The sequence below is a fragment of the Scyliorhinus torazame genome, chromosome 9 (assembly GCF_047496885.1).
Source record: "Scyliorhinus torazame isolate Kashiwa2021f chromosome 9, sScyTor2.1, whole genome shotgun sequence".
Lineage (NCBI taxonomy): Eukaryota > Metazoa > Chordata > Chondrichthyes > Carcharhiniformes > Scyliorhinidae > Scyliorhinus > Scyliorhinus torazame.
The window spans coordinates 26,820,058-26,838,606 of NC_092715.1; the positions used below are offsets into that span (position 1 = coordinate 26,820,058).

An 18,549-nucleotide genomic window follows, 5' to 3' on the forward strand; every position below is an offset into this window, starting at 1 on the left:
AAAAACTTGCCTCGTACATCTCCTCTAAACCTTGCCCCTTGCACCTATGCCCCCTAGTAATTGACCCCTCTACCCTGGGGAAAAGTCTTTGACTATCCACTCTGTCTATGCCCCTCATAATTTTGTAGACCTCTATCAGGTCGCCCCTCAACCTCCTTCGTTCAAGTTTATTCAACATATCATTTCAAGTTTCATATCATCCTCAAATGTTGTAATTAGAACTTCTGCATCACATTTACCACCTTCTGCTGTCATTTCTCCCAAATTGAAAAACTTATCTACTTGTTCCAGTGTGACACCATCCACTTTAATCTTCCCTCTAATTTCTTCCGATGTATTCCTTCTGACTATCATTGCTTTTGACTTTTGTGTGTTCATTCCATAAGCCTCTATTCCCACCCTCGGGGCTGTTTAGCACAGGGCTAAATCGCTGGCTTTGAAAGCAGACCAAGGCAGGCCAGCAGCATGGTTCAATTCCCGTACCAGCCTCCCCTAACAGGTGCCGGAATGTGGCAACTAGGGGCTTTTCACAGTAACTTCATTGAAGCCTACTTGTGACAATAAGCGATTTTCATTTCATTTTTCATTTCATTCCCAATCCCTATTCTAAACTTCTAGATTCCACCCGATCTATGAGCTTTTTAGGTCCTCTTCTGATTCAGCGAGCAGCGTCGCGTTGTCACTATGCCACCTGTTTTTTATGTACGTGCCTATTCTATGTGCAGATTGTGTAATTTTAGCAACAGTACCTTGTCACTTGAAACATGTCTGATTGTCCGTTTCGTGTTCCATCTTGGCCGTGGCTGCATTCCCCAGATGCAGCATCACTCATCAGTATTCCCTGCACTCGGGACTCCTGCATTGTCTGCCTGGTCCTATTTGACTGTCTGGTGGGTGAAGCGATTCCCCTTTCCTTGCGTTGTCTTCAGTTGTGGGTTGGCCATATGTATAAACATGCCATCCATGAAGCTCGACACAGTGACACCAGCTACTTACTCGGGTTCTGAACTCCAGAGCTCAACTGCTGATGACACTCACTGAAAAAATGGTTATCCAGGAGACGGGAAGCAACCTGGAATTCCCTAGGTCTTCATTAACATAGATATACAGATACATAGAAGATAGGAGGAGGCCTTTTGGCCCTTCGAGCCTGCTCCGCCATTCATCACAATCATGGCTGATAATCCAACTCAACAGCCTAATCATGCTTTCTCCCCGTAGCCTTTGATCCCATTCTCCCCAAGTGCTGTATAGTAATAATCGCTTATTGTTACAAGTAGGCTTCAATTAAGTTACTGTGAAAAGCCCCTAGTCACCACATTCCGGCACCTGTTCGGGGAGGCCGTTACAGGAATTGAACCTGCGCTGCTGGCATTGTTCTGCATTACAAGCCAGCTGTTTAGCCCACTGTGCCAAACCAGCCCTCGAGCCTCTTGAATATATTCAAAGTTTTAGCGTCAACTACTTCCTGTGGGAATGAATTCCACAGGCTCACCACTCTTTGTGTGAAGAAATGTCTCCTCATCTCTGTCTGAAATGGTTTACCCTGAATCCTCAGATTGTGACCCCTGGTTCTGGACACACCCATCATTGGGAACACCTTCCCTGCATCTACCCTGTCTAGACCCGTTAAAATTTTATAAGTCTCTATGAGACCCCCTCTCATTCTTCTGAACTCCAGCGAGAACAATCCCAACATAGTCAATCTCTCCTCGTATGACAGTCCCGCCATCCCTGGAATCAGTCTGGTAAACCTATTTCCCAAAGGTTATTATTATGTCATTATGAATGTCTGGTTGAGTTTCAGAAGCTGCAATTATCTCTTCAGGGGATTCCGGGTTCACAGTTTGATTGACAGTTCAAAGGTGCTATTAAGGATGAACTGTCTTTGATGTGGGTTCTGAATAGAAGTTTGTTTTTGTTATAAGCGATTAACCACTTGTGACAATTGAAATGGGTTTCGTGAATGGGAGCCTATTTCACCATCCAAGTGCATATGAGTGAGAGCTGTATTAGATAGTTACAAGTTCACCTTCTTTCATCTTCACCTGGCCCCTGAGGTCTGCCCATGATGGATATTGGGTGAGTGACTTTGGAGGTAACAAAAGGGGAATGAGGGGCGTGAGGAGTGGGTTGGGGGCATCAGTGGGCATGGAAGGGCCCTAGGAGGGTGTGCGGGTGGATGAGGACTCAGAGGTGATGGCTGGAGAGCCTAACAGCTTCTAAAACAACTGGGACAAAGTCCAGAGAATCTAGGCCAGCCGTCTACACTGCCCGGCAGGTCACACACTCGCCCCTGTCGCCTCCTCGGATCTGCTTCGGGGTGGGCAGGCCTGACTATCCCACCTCCCTGGAGCAGATTCGCAGGATTGGAAGAGTAGATGGGGATGGGGAAGGAGTATGACCCAGCCCCTGTACTTTATGTTAAGAAATCACAATTTCTGTATGAACGCATCTGCAATTTCCCCTGAATGTAGCTGCACAATCGATTCTCGTCTCATGTTTGTTGACTTAAGTTTGTGCTGTTCTGTCTGACCTTTGACGCTGAGTGTCGAAATTATGGTTATTCTGCTTCGAAGTCATCAAACGCTAACATGAAAAATGTTAAGTGAGCATTGGCGGGGAAACGGCCATAACCCTAGAGAGTGTTCAGGCAGCTCTGTCACAGTGTTCAGCTTGAGTAAAGTCTCCCTCGTCAGCCACCTTATATTTTATACCTTAAAGCGACATGATTGGACAGAATGACTACATTCTATTATAAATAAAAACACATAACACTGGAAATTCTCAGCGGGTCTGGCAGAACCTGTGGAGAGGGAAACGGAGGACGGAATCTTCCCGAATATCGGTAAAGGTCGTTGGTGCCATTGATGAGATGTTGAAGCCATTGGCAACAATGGCTGCTTTCCCTGCTGTATCGTTTGGGACATGGTGCAATAGGTTTAAAAGGGGCACACTGTCAATCATAAGCCCACCCTGCCAGCAAATCCGTTTTCTTAAGAGCGGGTAATATTTTCGGAAGGCTGCCCCAGTGCACAAAAGTACCAGACGGCAGTGCCAGGGGGCAATGTCCAGGAAGCGCCCAAGCATGGCCCTCACCCCCTCACACCCCCCAAAAAATAATGTACTCACTTGGGCTTCTCTGGGAGGCCTGGCCTGCCTGCGAGGTACATGCCGTGGGAGCCCAGCTGTAATTAACGCTGGTCTGCCCTCTAGCCTCTGCTGTGAATAGACTTTCTTGGGGTGGGGGGGGTGATGATTCAGGTGTAGAGGCCTGATAGTGAGGTGCAAATATATGGAAACGATGTCCGTCGGGAATCCTGTTATGTCATTGGCAGGGGGCGGGGACAATTGCTCTGATTTCCTCCCACAAGTCCCGAAAGACGCGCTGTTAGGTGATTTGGACATTCTGAATTCTCCCTCTGTGTACCCGGCGCTGGAATGTGGCGACTAGGAGCTTTTCACAGTAACTTCATTGCGACGTTAATGTAAGCCTACTTGTGACAATAATAAAGGATATTATTTACGCCGGTGTGAAGCACAATTTGGATATCTCATGAGATTTTCTACTCCCATCACAGACCCCGCTCGACGAAATTGGGAGTGGAAAATCTGCTTCCCCACCCACCCCACCCACACCATGGTAGCATTTTGAGTCCCTATATCTTCAGATTATAATTTATTTTTGAGTATATTCCATGCTGAAGCTGATCGATTTTTCTGCTCAAAGGGAATTGAGGAATAGAGAGATCAGGCAGGAAGATGGAATTGAGTCGGAAGATTAACCAATGAAATGCGAAAGCAGGTCCGAGGTGTAAAGCCGACTCCTGTTCCTGTTTCTTTGTTCAAATACCCCGCAGCCGCCTATGGGGGACCCTGGCTTGTGACTGGCCCAAATGGAGAAGGCTCACTTGTGGGGAAGGCAATGAACGCATTGAGAGACTTTGTCAGGAATACGCAGAGGTGATGTTGAGGTGATGGAGGGAGCACGCAAACGTTCAAATAATCCATCTACCCAAAACCTCCAAAGGCCACGTCCCCCGCTGGTGGCAGAGTCTGCGGATCACGCATTGTCAGCCATATCCCAACCCATTGAACTGATGGAGAAACAGGTCATCCTGAATCCCGAGAGACTGGCAGAAGAAGAGCAAAGGAAGCTTTGGAATGAACCCCCTCAACTCCTCCGCCTTTCTATCCTTTAACACATTCAGTAAAACCTTCCTCTATGAACGAGCTTTTAGTTACCTATTGGGATCGGTGTCCAATTTTGTTTGATAAACTGCCTGAGACTGTTTTACTGCATTGAAGCTGGTACATAAATACAAGATGTTGGTGCTGGGAGGATGCCCATAGCCTGTTTAACTCTGCCTGCTCGGGGAAGCAGCAGATCCAGGGGTTTAAACACAACTTGCCAGGGCAGGCTCTGGATTGACATCCCTGTATAGGTGTGATGTGACCATCAATTCACTCGGAGACACGTGGAGAAGTAAATCGTGGTTTTAATCAGCTTAGAACTGAGCCTGCCTGTGACCTGTACAACACTGAAGGCGGCCCCGCAGGTCAGCAGCTCTTGTACTTCCTGTAAAGGGGGTGGAGCCGTGGGCGGAGCCCGTACATGCCCCAACATATCCCCTGTGGGTGAAGCCACACAATGGCCCATAGGTAGAGCCGACAGGGTTAATAACATAACACAGCGCACTGGTGAATTATCAGTAATTATACATTCACCACGAGGTGACTGATAAATTACCCTGCCTTATTCTCTACCACTTCAACCAGTCGTCTGTTTGCCATATCGGCACCAAGACGTCCACTATGAATGGCAGCAGGCAGTGCCCGTACCTCGCTGGCACTGGCTCTTTGCAACATTAGTCCTGGGGCTGTCTCTCCGTGCCTTTCGGGGAGGTGGGATGGGACTAGCCTACTCTCTAGACTAGGGGAATGTGGTCGACGTTCTCAGTGAGTCAATCTCACAACGCGACAGTCTACAAATCAGAACACCTGTTGGAATTTACAGGTCCTTAAAACGCCTCCTTTGTACAAAACCTTTTTGCGTGCTCTCTCTTCTATTACAATTTTAAATCTGTAATCTCTTTATCGCCTGCAGGCTGAAGAGAAAGGGATTAGTCAGTCAAACAGGTGGTGTGGGGGAATGCAGAACAATAGGATTTCTTTCAGCACTGTTGCTGACTTTTTCTTTTGAACGGTGGAGCCGCACGTTCTTTTGAAAGTATTTCCTCTTCTGAAAAGAATTTGCCCCTCCCTGATTTATAATGAAGGGATTAAAACCCTCAACCTCTCTCCTCCACCACCTTGGTTGAGAATTGGTTTGATGCCTGAACTGCACGAGCACGGTGTTTCACCAATGCTGGAAAATACCAATGCTGGAATCTAGAGAGCCTTTGATCATGAGAAATGATACACGGTGATAACGAGCTGACGCGTGGATCAGCCAAGGTGAGCTGCATGGACGCAACTTGCCATCATCCTTGGCCTGCTTCCACACCTGGAATAGCGTGAGTGGTTTTGATCCCCTTATCTAAGTAAAAATATACCGGCATTGGAGACAGTCCAGAGAAGGTTCATCGGTTGACCCCGGGTATGGAGGAATTTTCTTGGAGTGGTTGAGAAGGTTGGGTCTGTACTCATTGGAGTTTAGAAGAATGAGAGGTGCCCTTATAGAGACATATACGATTCTCAGGGGGTTTGACAGGGGAGATGCTGAGAGGTTGCTTCCTCTTGTGGGAGAGTCTAGGAGCAGAGGGCACAATCTCAGAGGAAGGAGTGCCCCAATTAAGACAGAGGTGAGGAGGAATTTCTTCTCTCAGAGGGTAGTGAACCTGTGGAATTCTTTACCTGAAAGGGCCTTAGAGGCTGGGTGGTTAAGTATGTCCAAGGCTTAGATAGACGAGAGTTTTAATCAATAAAGAAATCAAGGGTTATGAGGAAAGTATAGTTGAGGATTAGCACATATCAGTCATTGTCTCGTTGAATGGTGGAGCAGACTAGATGGACTGAATGGCCTGCTTCTGTTCCTGTATCTTGAGGCTTATGGCTGCCCAACAATTCGAGGATGGTTTACTCAGGGCTGTGAGCTTCTGCCATGGGATGTCATGTAACTGACCTGGCCAATTCTCTACCTGCATACCTTTGGGCATATTTTGGGCGTATTAAACATGACGTCCCATGAGGTAGCGGGATTCGCTTCTTTTTCTCCCCTTCTCTGCCGCTGTCCTGTGTCATCATTAAGGCGGGGCTCGGAGCATGATGCAGGTTGATGGACAAGTTTTTTTTTTTTTAAATATAAATTTGGAGTACCCAATTTTTTTTTTTTCAATTAAGGGGCAATTTAGCGTGGCCAATCCACCTACCCTGCACATCTTTGGGTTGTGGGGGTGAGGCCCACACAGACACAGGGAGAATGTGCAAACTCCACATGGACGGTGACCCGGGGCTGGGATCGAACCCGGGTCCTCAGCGCCGTAGGCAGCAGTGCCAACCACTGCGCCACCGTGCCGCCCCAGGTTGATGGACAAGTTGACGCCATTGAATGATTGGTAGCAAGCTCCTCCCAGTCAGTAATGTCAATGCTGTTGTGCTTCAAGGAGAACTTCAAAGTGTCTCGTCCCCTCCTGGAATGTTAGTCGTTCGAGAGTTGAGAACGCAGCACCTTGCAGGGGCTTTTCGACCATCCGGACCACAGTGTACAGTCCATCATAGTTCATTTTGCAGCAGTTTTGCCAGAATGCTAACTTCTAGAAGAAGGTTTATCTTCCTCTTATTGAATCCAGAGGATACGGTGGAGACATTGGGTCATCGGGGTCCACAGCTCAGAAAAGGCCCTTTGGACAATCGCGGCTGCACGGGTCCAAAAACAACCACCTAACTATTCTAATCCCATTTCCCAGCACTTGGCCCATAGCCTGTGTGCCTTGGGATCACAAGTGTACATCTAAATACTTCTTAAATGTTATGAGGGTCTCGGCCTCCACCACGCTTTCAGGCGGCGAATTCCAAACTCCCACCACCCTCTGGGGGGAAATGGATTTCCCTCACATCCCCTCTAAACCTCCTGCCCCTTACCTTAAATCTGTGCCCCCTGGTCATTAAGCCCTCCACCAAGGGGAAAGGTTTCTTCCTGTCTACTCTATCTGTGCCCCTCATAATTTTATACATCTCAATCATGTCCCCCCCTCAGTCTCCTCTGCTCCAAGGAAAACAACCCCAGTCTATCCAGTTTCTCTTCATAACTAACACTCTCCAGCCCAGGCAACATCCTGGTAAATCTCCTCTGCCCCCTTTCCAGTGCTATCACATCCCTCCTATAATGTGGATTCCAGAACCGCACACAATACTCTCGCTGTCGCCTAACCAACATTTCATACTGTTCCAGCATAACCTCCCTGCTCTTAAACTCCCCGCCACAGCTCATAAAGGTAATTATACCTTATGCCTTTTTAATCACAGTATCTATCTGCCCTGCTACCTCAGGGCCCGGCTCACATGCACACCAAGATCCCTCTGATACTTGGTGCTTCCCAGGGTCCTGCCGTTTATCATGTATTCCCTTGCCTTGTTTCTCCTGCCCAAATACGTCACCTCACACTTATCCGGATTGAATTCCATTCGTCACTGATCAGCCCATCTGATCAGCCTGTCTATATCCCCCTGTATCCTCGGCACTATTTACCACCCCACCAATTTTCATATCACCCGTGAACTTACTGATAAACCGTCCTACATTCATGTCTAAATCATTTATATAAACCACAATCAGCACTGATCCCTGCGGGACCCCACCAGACACAGGCTTCCCGTTAGAAAAACACCCCTCGACCACCACCCTCTGCTTCCTGCAATGCAGTCAATTCTGGATCTAATTTGCCAATTTTCCTTGGATCCCACGGGCCCTTGCCTTCGCAATCAGTCTCCCATCAACACACCTGGTCTCCTCTTCGAAAAATTCAATCAAGTTGGTCAGACATGACCTCCCCTTAGCAACACCATGCTGACTGTTCTTGATTAACCCCTGCCTCTCCAAATGCAGATTAATTCTGTCTCTCAGAATTGCTTCCAATAGTTTCCCCACCACTGAGGTTAGACTGACTGGTCTGTCGTTTCCTGGTTTATCCCTTCCTCCCTTCTTGAATAATGCTCCCACATTGGCTATCCTCCAGTCCTCCGGTACCTCTCCTGTGCCCAGAGAGGAATTGAAAATTATTGTCAGCACTCCTGATATTTCCTCCCTTGCCTCACTCAACAGCCTGTGATGCATTTCATCTGGCCCTGGAGATTTGTCTACTTTTAAATCTGCGAGACCACCGAGGAGCTTCTCTCTGCCTATGTTAATCTTTTAATTTTATCAGTCTTTCTCCCTGATTTGTATACCCAAACCTTCCCTCTCACTGTGAACACTGACACAAAGTATTCATTCAGAACTCTACCTATATCCTCCGGCTCCACACACAAATTACCACTGTGGTCCTTAATGGGCCCCACGTTTTACGAGTTATCCTTTTACCCTGAGCATTGCTGTTAGAATTTCTCCAGCATTTATGTTTGATACATTGTCCCGCTCTCACTACGGTACAGGAGAGTGGTGACAACCAACTGCTGTGTACACTGGGACATATATTGACCTCAGGCTGAGGACGGCATTAGAACATTACAGCGCAGTACAGGCCCTTCGGCCCTCGATGTTGCGTCGACCTGTGAAACCACTCGAAAGCCCATCTACACTATATTCCATTATCATCCATATGATTATCTAATGACCATTTAATTGCCCTTCATGTTGAAATGAAAATGAAATGAAATTGCTTATTGTCACAAGTAGGCTTCAAATGAAGTTACTGTGAAAAGCCCCTAGTCGCCACATTCCGGCGCCTGTTCGGGGAGGCTGTTACGGGAATTGAACCGTGCTGCTGGCCTGCCTTGGTCTGCATTAAAAGCCAGCGATTTAGCCAAGTGCGCTAAACCAGCCCCTAATGTTGGCGAGTCCACTACTGTTGCAGGCAGGGCATTCCACGCCCTTACTACCCTCTGAGTAAAGAACCTACCTCTGACATCTGTCCTATATCTATCGCCCCTCAATTTAAATCTATGTCCCTTCACCATCACCATCCGAGGAAAAAGGCTCTCACTGTCCACCCTATCTAATCCTCTGTTGAGGGGGGGGGGGAGGTGTAGCATAGTCGGGCAATCCCAAGGGGGGAGTCTGAGAGTTCAGTTAGGGGGGTCTAGGAGGTGAACGGGCTGTGGGGGGAGGGCAGTCCGGGGAGTGGGGTAGTCGGGAGGTGGGGTGGGGGGAGGTGATCAGCAGGGTTGGGTGTGTAGCTGTGGTTGGGGAGGGGTGGGTAATCGTGGGTTGGGGAAAGCAGTCGGGAGTGAGGAGGGCAGTCGGGGGAGGGGAGAGGGGGGGGGGTGTGAGGATAGTCAGGAGAACCTGTGGGATTCGGAGTGTTGTCAGGTCAATATTTTGGGGCGACCGGGGGGGGGCTCGGTGGTGGGCTCAAGATGCACGAGTACAATAGATACCCAGAAGTTTGAAGTGGTTTTAATTCTTCCAACCTTTTCAGGAAAACAATTGCAGTAAGACAGTCAAAGTTTTCATAAGGGCACGGGGATTCCACACCAGCCCGAGTAAAGCAAAGAGCTTGATTTATTTACAGTACCGTACATACACAACCAGATAGACCCAACCGGGTTCCTCTCTCCAGATCGGTGCTTTGCAGGCCATCCTTGTATACATTGGGAAGTAGGGTTCCCCTGCCCTTAAAAGGGGGAAGCTCATAGTCTGCTAGCACCACGGGGAAGATAATCATCCCCACCCTGTAGGCCCCGAGCGGGATGTTGCAGACACCATCCAAAGTTTGTGATATAAATTGCAGTTAAGGTGGTTCCCGTTGCAGAGTAATTGCTCAACAGAAGGTTGAACGTTTTGGGAATTGGGCATGCAATCCTTACTTGGGGCCGAGGGTCCCCAGCACATCTTGGGGGTACACGCCTGTTACCCAGGGGGAATGGATGTAGTCGTTTTCTTTGTATTTCAAAGCCTGTCAACAAAAGAGTTCCAGGAACTGACTACTGCCTTACCTGTTTCCCAACGAGGCCAGGGGGTCACCCAACCCATGGTTCATGCCTCCTCTGGAAGGCTGTGAAGGAGCCAGACTTGACCAAAACTGCGAGGGTGGGGGGGGGGGGGGGGGGGGTAACATCTTTCAACCCTTGCTGAGTGCTGCGTGACTGTCCGCACTGGCAAGAATATTTGGAAACAGCTGGAATCCTGAAAGGGTGCAGAGGAGATTTACCAGAATGTTGCCTGGTATGGAGGGAAAATCTTATGAGGAAAGGCTGAGGGACTTGAGGCTGTTTTCGGTAGAGAGAAGAAGGTTAAGAGGTGATTTAATTGAGGCATACAAGGTGATCAGAGGATTGGATAGGGTGGACAGTGAGTCTTTTTCCTCGGATGGTGATGTCTAGCATGAGGGGACATAGCTTTAAATTGAGGGGAGATAGCTTTAAATTGAGGGGAGATAGATATAAGACAGATGTCAGAGGTAGGTTCTTTACTCAGAGAGTAGTAAGGGCGTGGAATGCCCTGCCTGCAACAGTAGTGGACTCGCCAACACTAAGGGCATTCAAATGGTCATTGTATAGACATATGGACGATAAGGGAATAGTGTAGATGGGCTCTAGAGTGGTTTCACAGGTCGGCGCAACATCGAGGGCTGAAGGGCCTGTACTGCGCTGTAATGTTCTGTGTTCTAATTCCCACCTGCTATTTTTAAAGGGCTCCCAAATCGCCCTGTCTCAGCAAAGAATCTGGACCATCATGTCTGAAAACCAGCAGGAAGTCGTCCGGTCACTTGGTAACTTTGGACTGAGTTTTTCTGGAACAAGGAGGCAGGTGGGCAGAAGTTTACTTTGAAAAAATGAGTGTTCAAAGCAGGCCGGTGCCCTGAATCCTCCAATTAGGAATAATGGAATAGGACCCCGCTTCTATTTTGTTGGTTTTCGGAGCCGAGGCCATAATTAAGAGGGACGGCCGGGGGGCATTCGTATCATGCCGCTTAGAGGTGAGATTCTTGGACCGGCGCAAGGCGAACCGAAGCGAAAGGGTTTGCCAAGAATGTTTTCATTCATCAAGAACGAAAGTCGGTGGTTCGAAGACGATCAGATACCGCCGTGGTTCCGACCATAAACGATGCCAACTTGCGATCCAGCGCCGTTATTCCCTTGACCCGCCGAGCAGCTTCCGGAAAATCAAAGTCATGGGCGGCACAGTGGTTAGCACTGGTGCCCTACCTGAAAAACCGACTCTGCCACACTTGCTGCAGAGGAAGACGGCGGGCTGAGAAGGTGCAGGATTCGCTTGCCTCTTTTTTTTTTTTTTTTCTGTACCCTCTCCTCGACCAGTTGAAGTTTTCCTTTCTGCATGTCCCGACCAGTACCCTGCCAAACAGCCAACCTCCAGCTGTCGTCAAGCTCTCTACCAGTTGTCAACGATGTCCGCTATTTCCATACCTCACTTGCAGGTGTCCTTGTAGCGGGAGTATCATCCTATCGATGTATTCGGGCAGCACGGTAGCATAGTGGTTAGCACAGTTGCTTCGCAGCTCCAGGGTCCCAAGTTCGATTCCCGTCTGGGTCACTGTCTGCGTAGTCTGCACGTTCTCCCTGTGTCTGCGTGGGTTTCCTCCGGTGCTCCGGTTTCCTCCCACAGTCCAAAGATGTGCGGGTTAGCTGGATTGGCCATGATAAATTACCCTTAGTGTCCAAAAAATGTTAAGTGGGGGTTACTGGGTTATGGGGATAGGGTAATAATGTCGGCTTCAGTAGGGTGCTCTTTGTAAGGGCTGGTGCAGACTCGATGGGCCAAATGGCCTCCTTCTGCACTGTAAACTCTATGATTCTATCAGCGCCCAGCAGGTGATGACACCATGACCGTACAGAAGGTCTTTGAATATACGGCTGTCATTCTTCCAGTGAATGTAGCCAAGCCAGCGCAGGCGTCGTTGAGTTAGCAATGAAGGTGTGCTGGCGGAATTAGCATGCCCCTGGATCTGAGTTAACGCATAACTCACAATAAAAACTAATGCAACCAAGGCTGACATATTATACGACTCCTTCCTTGGGAACTGTTTTGCATACTACTGGTGGAAAAACCTCAAGAATATTCAATTGGGGTAAAAGGCATCCAAAGGAGTGCATTCACAGAATCCCTGCAGTGCAGCAGGAGGCCATTCGGCCCATCAGCTCTGCACAGATCCTCCAAAAAAAGCACTCTACCTCGGTCCATTCCTCCGCCCACCCCACCCTATCCCCAGAACCTCGCAACCTAACCCGCACACTCCCGGAGACTGTGGGAGGAAGCCGGTGCACCCCGAGGAAACCCACGCAGATAAGGGGAGAACGTGCAAACTCTTGGGTGGCACAGTGGCTAGCACTGCTGCCTCACAGCTCCAGGGTCCCAGGTTCAACTCCGGCCTTGGGTGACTGTGTGGAGTTTGCACTTTCTCCCCATGTCTGCGTGGGTTTCCTCCGGGTGCTCCGGTTCCCTTCCACAGTCCAAAGTTGGGTGGATTGGCCATGTTAGATTGCCCTTTAGTATCCAAAAGGTTAGCTGGGGTTACTGGGTTACGGGGATAGGGTGGTGTTGTGGGCTTAAGTAGGGTGCTCTTTCCAAGGGCTGTTGCAGACTCGATGGGCCGAATGGCCTCCTTCTGCCCTGTAAATTCTATGATTCCACACAGTCTGCATTGTTGTAGGTGCGATGCTCTGAGCCTGAAATATATTTACTTATCAACAAGGTAGCTCTCAGAAACTTTATTGACAATCTTTATGTGAGCCGTGTGAGAATCCCAGTGAGGATACGGGATTGTCGAATGAGACAGTTACCTCACACAGGAAGAATATCACAGCTGGAATAGTGCGTAACCTTTGCTCTCTTTAAAAGGAATGCAAAGGCGCAGATGGATTTTCAATCGGGTTAGTTTGCTATTCAGCGCTTCCTGGAGACCATGGAACTAAGGAGAAACAAAACGTGCCTGTGTTGAAATCTGAAACACAAACAGAAAATACTGGGAAAACGCAGCAGGTCTGGCAGCATCTGAGGAGAGAGGGACAGAGTTAATATTTCCAGTCCCTATGGCTCTTCTTCAGAGCTAAAGAGAGGGAGAAATATGATGGATAAGAGGGGGTGGAGCAGAGTGGAAGGTCGGTGATTGGTGGGAGCTAGGTGAGATTGCAACAAGGGGCTGGTTTAGCACAGGGCTAAATCGCTGACTTTGAAAGCAGACCAAGGCAGGCCAGCAGCACGGTTCAATTCCCGTACCAGCCTCCCCGAACAGGCGCCGGAATGTGGCGACTAGGGGCTTTTCACAGTAACTTCATTTGAAGCCGACTTGTGACAATAAGCGATTTTCATTTCAACAAAGTTACGCGACAGAGGAAATGTTAATGGAAGGAGACGGCGCTGGTATTTGTAGGGAGGTAAGATATCAGAATGTGTTAATGAGAGATCAAAGGTCAATGCTCAGTGAAAGCAAAACTGAAGAACAAGTGACAGATGGCCCAGTGGGGGGGAGGGGAGGATGGGTCTTGCACTGGGACAAAAATGTTTTGGATGCTCAAAAATAGGGTCAGGGTGGAGGAGAAGGATCACGGTCCAAAGTTGTTGATTTCACTGGTGAGGCCTGAGGGCATCAGGAGATGAGGTGCTGGTCCTCCAGTTTGCGCTGGGCTTCACTGCGGCGTTGCAGCAGACCAAGGACGGACGTGGAGGCACGAGAACAAGATACTGAGTTGAAATGACAAGCAGCAGGAAGGCTGGGGTCTCTGTCGCTGAGCAAGTCGGTCACTTGTCTGGAAGAAGCAGCGCCTGAGGAATAGCACTTTTCGCCCATCCCAAATTGAAGTGTCACCCGCATTGCTGTGGGTCAGGAATCAAAGAACCGAGAACAAAGAAAAGTACAGCACAGGAACAGGCCCTTCGGCCCTCCAAGCCCGTGCCGACCATGCTGCCTGTCTAAACTAAAATCTTCTACACTTCCTGGGTCCGTATCCCTCTATTCCCATCCTATTCATGTATTTGTCAAGATGCCCCTTAAACGTCACTATCGTCCCTGCTTCCACCACCTCCTCCGGCAGCGAGTTCCAGGCACCCACTGCCCTCTGTGTATAAAAAAAAACTTGCCTCGTACATCTCCTCTAAACCTTGCCCCTCGCACCTTAAACCTATGCCCCCTAGTAATTGACCCCTCTACCCTGGGGAAAAACCTCTCCACTCTGTCTATGCCCCTCATAATTTTGTAGACCTCTATCAGGTCGCCCCTCAACCTCCGTCATTCCAGTGAGAACAAACCGAGTTTATTCAACTGCTCCTCATAGCTAATGCCCTCCATACCAGGCAACATCCTGGCAAATCTCTTCTGCACCCTCTCTAAAGCCTCCACATCCTTCTGGTAGTGTGGCGACCAGAATTGAACACTATACTCCAAGTGTGGCCTAACTAAGGTTCTATACAGCTGCAAAATGACTTGCCAATTCTTAATGCCCCGGCCAATGAAGGCAAGCATGCCGTATGCCTTCTTGACTACCTTCTCCACCTGTGTTGCCCCTTTCAGTGACCTGTGGACCTGTACACCTAGATCTCTCTGACTCATGTAGTCCAGACCACATAATGATGGCAGGATTCCTCTCCTAATGGATTACTGAACCAGATGCGTTTTTGTGACAATTTAATTCCAGATTTTTTTTATTGAATGCAAATTTCATCATCTACCATCTGGATTCGAAAACGGGTCCCCAGATCTTGTCCCGGGTCTCTGGATTACTAATTTAGTGGCCATTACATCAACACCTCCTCACACTGGCCCTCCAGCAATAACTCTGCGCACGCTGGCAGCATCCTGAACCTTTTCCCTCGCTAAGGGTCTAGCTGCTCTTAATTTAGACCCGTGGGCTGAGAGCTCAGAATCTACATCGGGCGGATGTCCGTGGAGTCCTCCCTAATTCAGTGTTGGGTTTCAGAATGCTCTCCGAGAACGCGCAAGTAATCCCCAGCCCAGAGAAAACTGTGGAATAGTGACGCGGAACCCTGGCACTAACTCCCAGTCCGTACCCATTAAGGCTCATTGTCGACTAATAGCATTGCTCTATGCTGTACTTTGCTTCATCTATTATCTAAACACCTCTTTCATCCTGTACTGTAACTGCAATAGGAGTCCACCACATTCCTTTTAATTACTATCCAGATCTTTTGAAGAAACCGCCCAGATTAAGTTGCCTTTAGTTCCTGTTCAACCCCCATTATCATAAGGAAAATGTGTGCATTGTTAACATTCAGAAGGGTGTGGCTGATGGTGGAATATAATATAGACCTCTGTCAAATGTAGAGGGGCAGGCAGTCAGCTTGGTTTCTTTTTTAAAATTGGAATTTGCACCTTGTAGATTGTGGACTTGATTTGCCCTGAGCTGTCGAGGCTGCATAACGCGCTGTCTAAACTCAAGCAGGGTATAGGTTTTGCTAAAGGTTGCTCATTGAAGTTTTCCTTTGGCTGCTGGTGTCCAAAGTTTGATTATAAGAGGTAAATAAAATTCTCCATTCCTATTGGACTAATTTTCCACAGGTGGTTCTGTGAGGGGAAAGAGCTGGGAAATTCCCCGGACGTCCAGATATTCCAGCATGGTGACCTCTACGCTTTAGCCATCGCCGAGGCTTTCGAGGACGACACCGGTCGCTACACCTGCACGGCGGCCAACTGCTTTGGATCAGACACGACATCCGCTGAGGTCTATATTGAAGGTAGGTGCTATGGCACACATTCCGCTATCTACTGCTCGATTGCGGTCAGGAACCTGATGGACTCTTGCCCTGGTGGTGGGATGCCTAAGTTGGCTTACCTCTTTAAGGCCACCACTCGTGCCCCCCCCCCCCCCCCACCCCCCACCCCCCACCCCGCCCCAACCCACACAGTGTTCAATGATGGCCACCATCTCCGTGAGGCCACTTGTTGACTGGTTTATCTCGGTGGGTTTTGGTCGCTCGTTGCAAACCCCTGGTTGCTGGAAAGGTCAGGGATGCAGACAGCAAAGCCATGCAGAAGGCGCAAGGATAAGCAGCAACAGCCTACATTTATAAAGCCTCTTGAACATCGTAAAACTTCCCTCGATATTTGACAATGAGCCACATAAGGAGGTATTAGGACCAATGATCACAAGCTGGGTCAAAGGGGTAGGTGGTGTTTAAGGAGAAGTGTCCTTGTGCAATGTGGCTTGCCATAATCATGTGACTTCCAATGTCTTCCTTGGTATATTTGAGGAAAAACCCAGAGGGTGATGGGAATCTCTAACTCACTTCCTGAAAGGGTGGGAGAGGCGGGAAATGTCGCAACATTTAAGAAGCATTTGGCTGCGCACTTGAAATGCCACAACATACAAGGCCATGGACCAAATACTGGAAAATGGGATTAGAATAGATATGTGCTTGATGGTTGGCACAGGCACAATGGGCCAAAGGGCCTCTTTCAGTGCTGTAAAACTCTACAACCGGTGGAGAAAGAGTGAGAGAGAGAGAGCGAGACAGCGAGCGAGGAAGAAAGAGAGTGAGCAGGGGGGGGGGGGGGGGGGGGGGGGAGGCAGGCGAGACAGCAGAAGACATGGCTGCCAATGGAGGGGTGAAAGAATTGGGGAATTCACAAGATACCAAAATTGGAGCAATGCAGGGTCTCGGAGGAATGTAGATAAAATCACCGCGCGGTTAAAAAAAGGGCTGCCCTTACTCTCCTGCATGTGACTGAAGGCCTTGGGAACGTGCTGCACTGCGCTTTTCTCACCCAGCCCGAGTCAGAAGGTCAGGCGAGAAAGGGCTGGTGCGGTTAGGCTGGTGCGGTTCTGGGGATCGGGTGGAAGGGCGGGCTTGAGGGGGTCGGTGCATACTCGATGGGCTGAATGGCCTTCTTCTGCACTGTATGTTCTATGTATCTATGAGTAACTAGGAGCAGAGGGGCAATTCAAGTGTAATTGCTGTTGTATTTTGCCACAGACGTGTAGGTGTGTATACCTTTAAGGCTAAAAAGTAACTGCTGAGAAGTGAAGCAAAACGTGATACAGCAGCTCGATTGTGGTGGACACGATGTGTGTGCGCGGAATACTGTTCGTGGTACGCGGATCGTTAATGACTGTTGGTATCTTACGGAGAAAAACATTACAGCATTTGGCACAATGGTCTGTTCTGCTGCTAATGTACAGCAATGTTTATTCTGCTCTGTCACTTTGAATCCACAAAGCAAAAATCAGCACATTCTGGGAGTATTAAGAGATTAAGTGCTATTGATGATGCAGACCCTACCCCCTCCTAATACTCTCTTTGGGATGTGTGTGTTGCTGGCTTGGCCTGTATTTGTTGCCCATCTCTAATTGCCCTTGAGACGGTGGTGGTGAGCTTCCTTCTTGAACCGCTGCAGACCCGGAGGTGTAGGTACACCCACAGCGCTGTTAGGGACGGAGTTCCAGGATTTTTACCCAGCGGCAGTGAAGGAACGGCGCTATGTTTCCAAGTCAGGGTGGTGAGTGGTTTGGAGGGGAAATTGCAGATGGAGGCTGCCCAGGTGCCTGCTCCCCATGTCCTTTTGGGTGATGCCGTCGCAGGAGCCTTAGCGAGCTGTCGCAGCTTGTGGGCGGCACGGTAGCACAGTGGCTAGCACTGTTGCTTCACAGCGCCTGGGTCCCAGGTTCGATTCCCGGCTTGGGGTCACTGTCTGGACGGAGTCTGCACGTTCTCCCCGTGTCTGCGTATGTTTCCTCCGGCTGCTCCGGTTTCCGAAAACAAGTCCTGAAAGATGTGCTGACCCGAACAGGCGCCGGAATGTCGTGACTAGGGGCTTTTCACAGTAACTTCATTGCAGTGTGAATGTAAGCCTACTTGTGACAATAATAAAGATCATTATTATTATTAATACACATGCTGCTGCCACTGTGTGCCTCTGGTGGAGGGAGCAGTTGAGGTGTTGATCAAATGGAATGCTTTCCCTTGGAGGCATTGAAGTCCTCCAATGGTATTGGAGCTGTGCTCACCTCCAATTCAATGACATGCTTGACTCTAGCTGGCGGACGGCAGTCAGGAAGTGAGCTACTGATAGTATTTCACAGAGATGAGCAGTTGGGGGGATGGGTGCTTAGTGGATGGGTGTGTGGGGGCGGGTGTTGGCAAGGACGGTAGGACTAGGCTGAAACCAAATGAGTGGAGTCATAGAATTCATAGAGTTTGCAGTGCAGAAGGAGGCCATTCGCCCCATCAAGTCTGCACCGACCCTTGGAAAGAGCACCCTACCCAAGCCCATAGCTCCAACCTATCCCCTCGCCTCCACCCTATCCCCATAACATCACCTAACTATTTTATTGGGACACCTAAGGGGTAATTTAACATGGCCAATCCACCTAACCTGCACATCGTTGGACTGTGGAAGGAAACCGGAGCGCCCGGGGGAAACCCACGCACACACGGGGAGGACGTGCAGACTCTGCACAGACAGTGACCCAAGCCGG

At 49.1% G+C, this 18,549-nt stretch overlaps 1 protein-coding gene across 5 annotated transcripts in view; it reads left to right on the plus strand.

Annotated features, from left to right (window-relative positions):
• The window catches only part of palld (palladin, cytoskeletal associated protein), a 614,708-nt gene that overhangs the window by 270,674 nt on the left and 325,485 nt on the right, over positions 1-18,549 (plus strand). For 4 of the 5 annotated variants that reach the window (XM_072515728.1, XM_072515727.1, XM_072515731.1 and 1 more), the window contains one exon: positions 15,633-15,808. In XM_072515728.1, the coding sequence (XP_072371829.1) occupies positions 15,633-15,808 (176 nt within the window). Of the gene's footprint in view, positions 1-5,400; positions 5,517-15,632; positions 15,809-18,549 lie in introns of those variants that run through there. The other variant, XM_072515729.1, reaches the window with a different exon arrangement.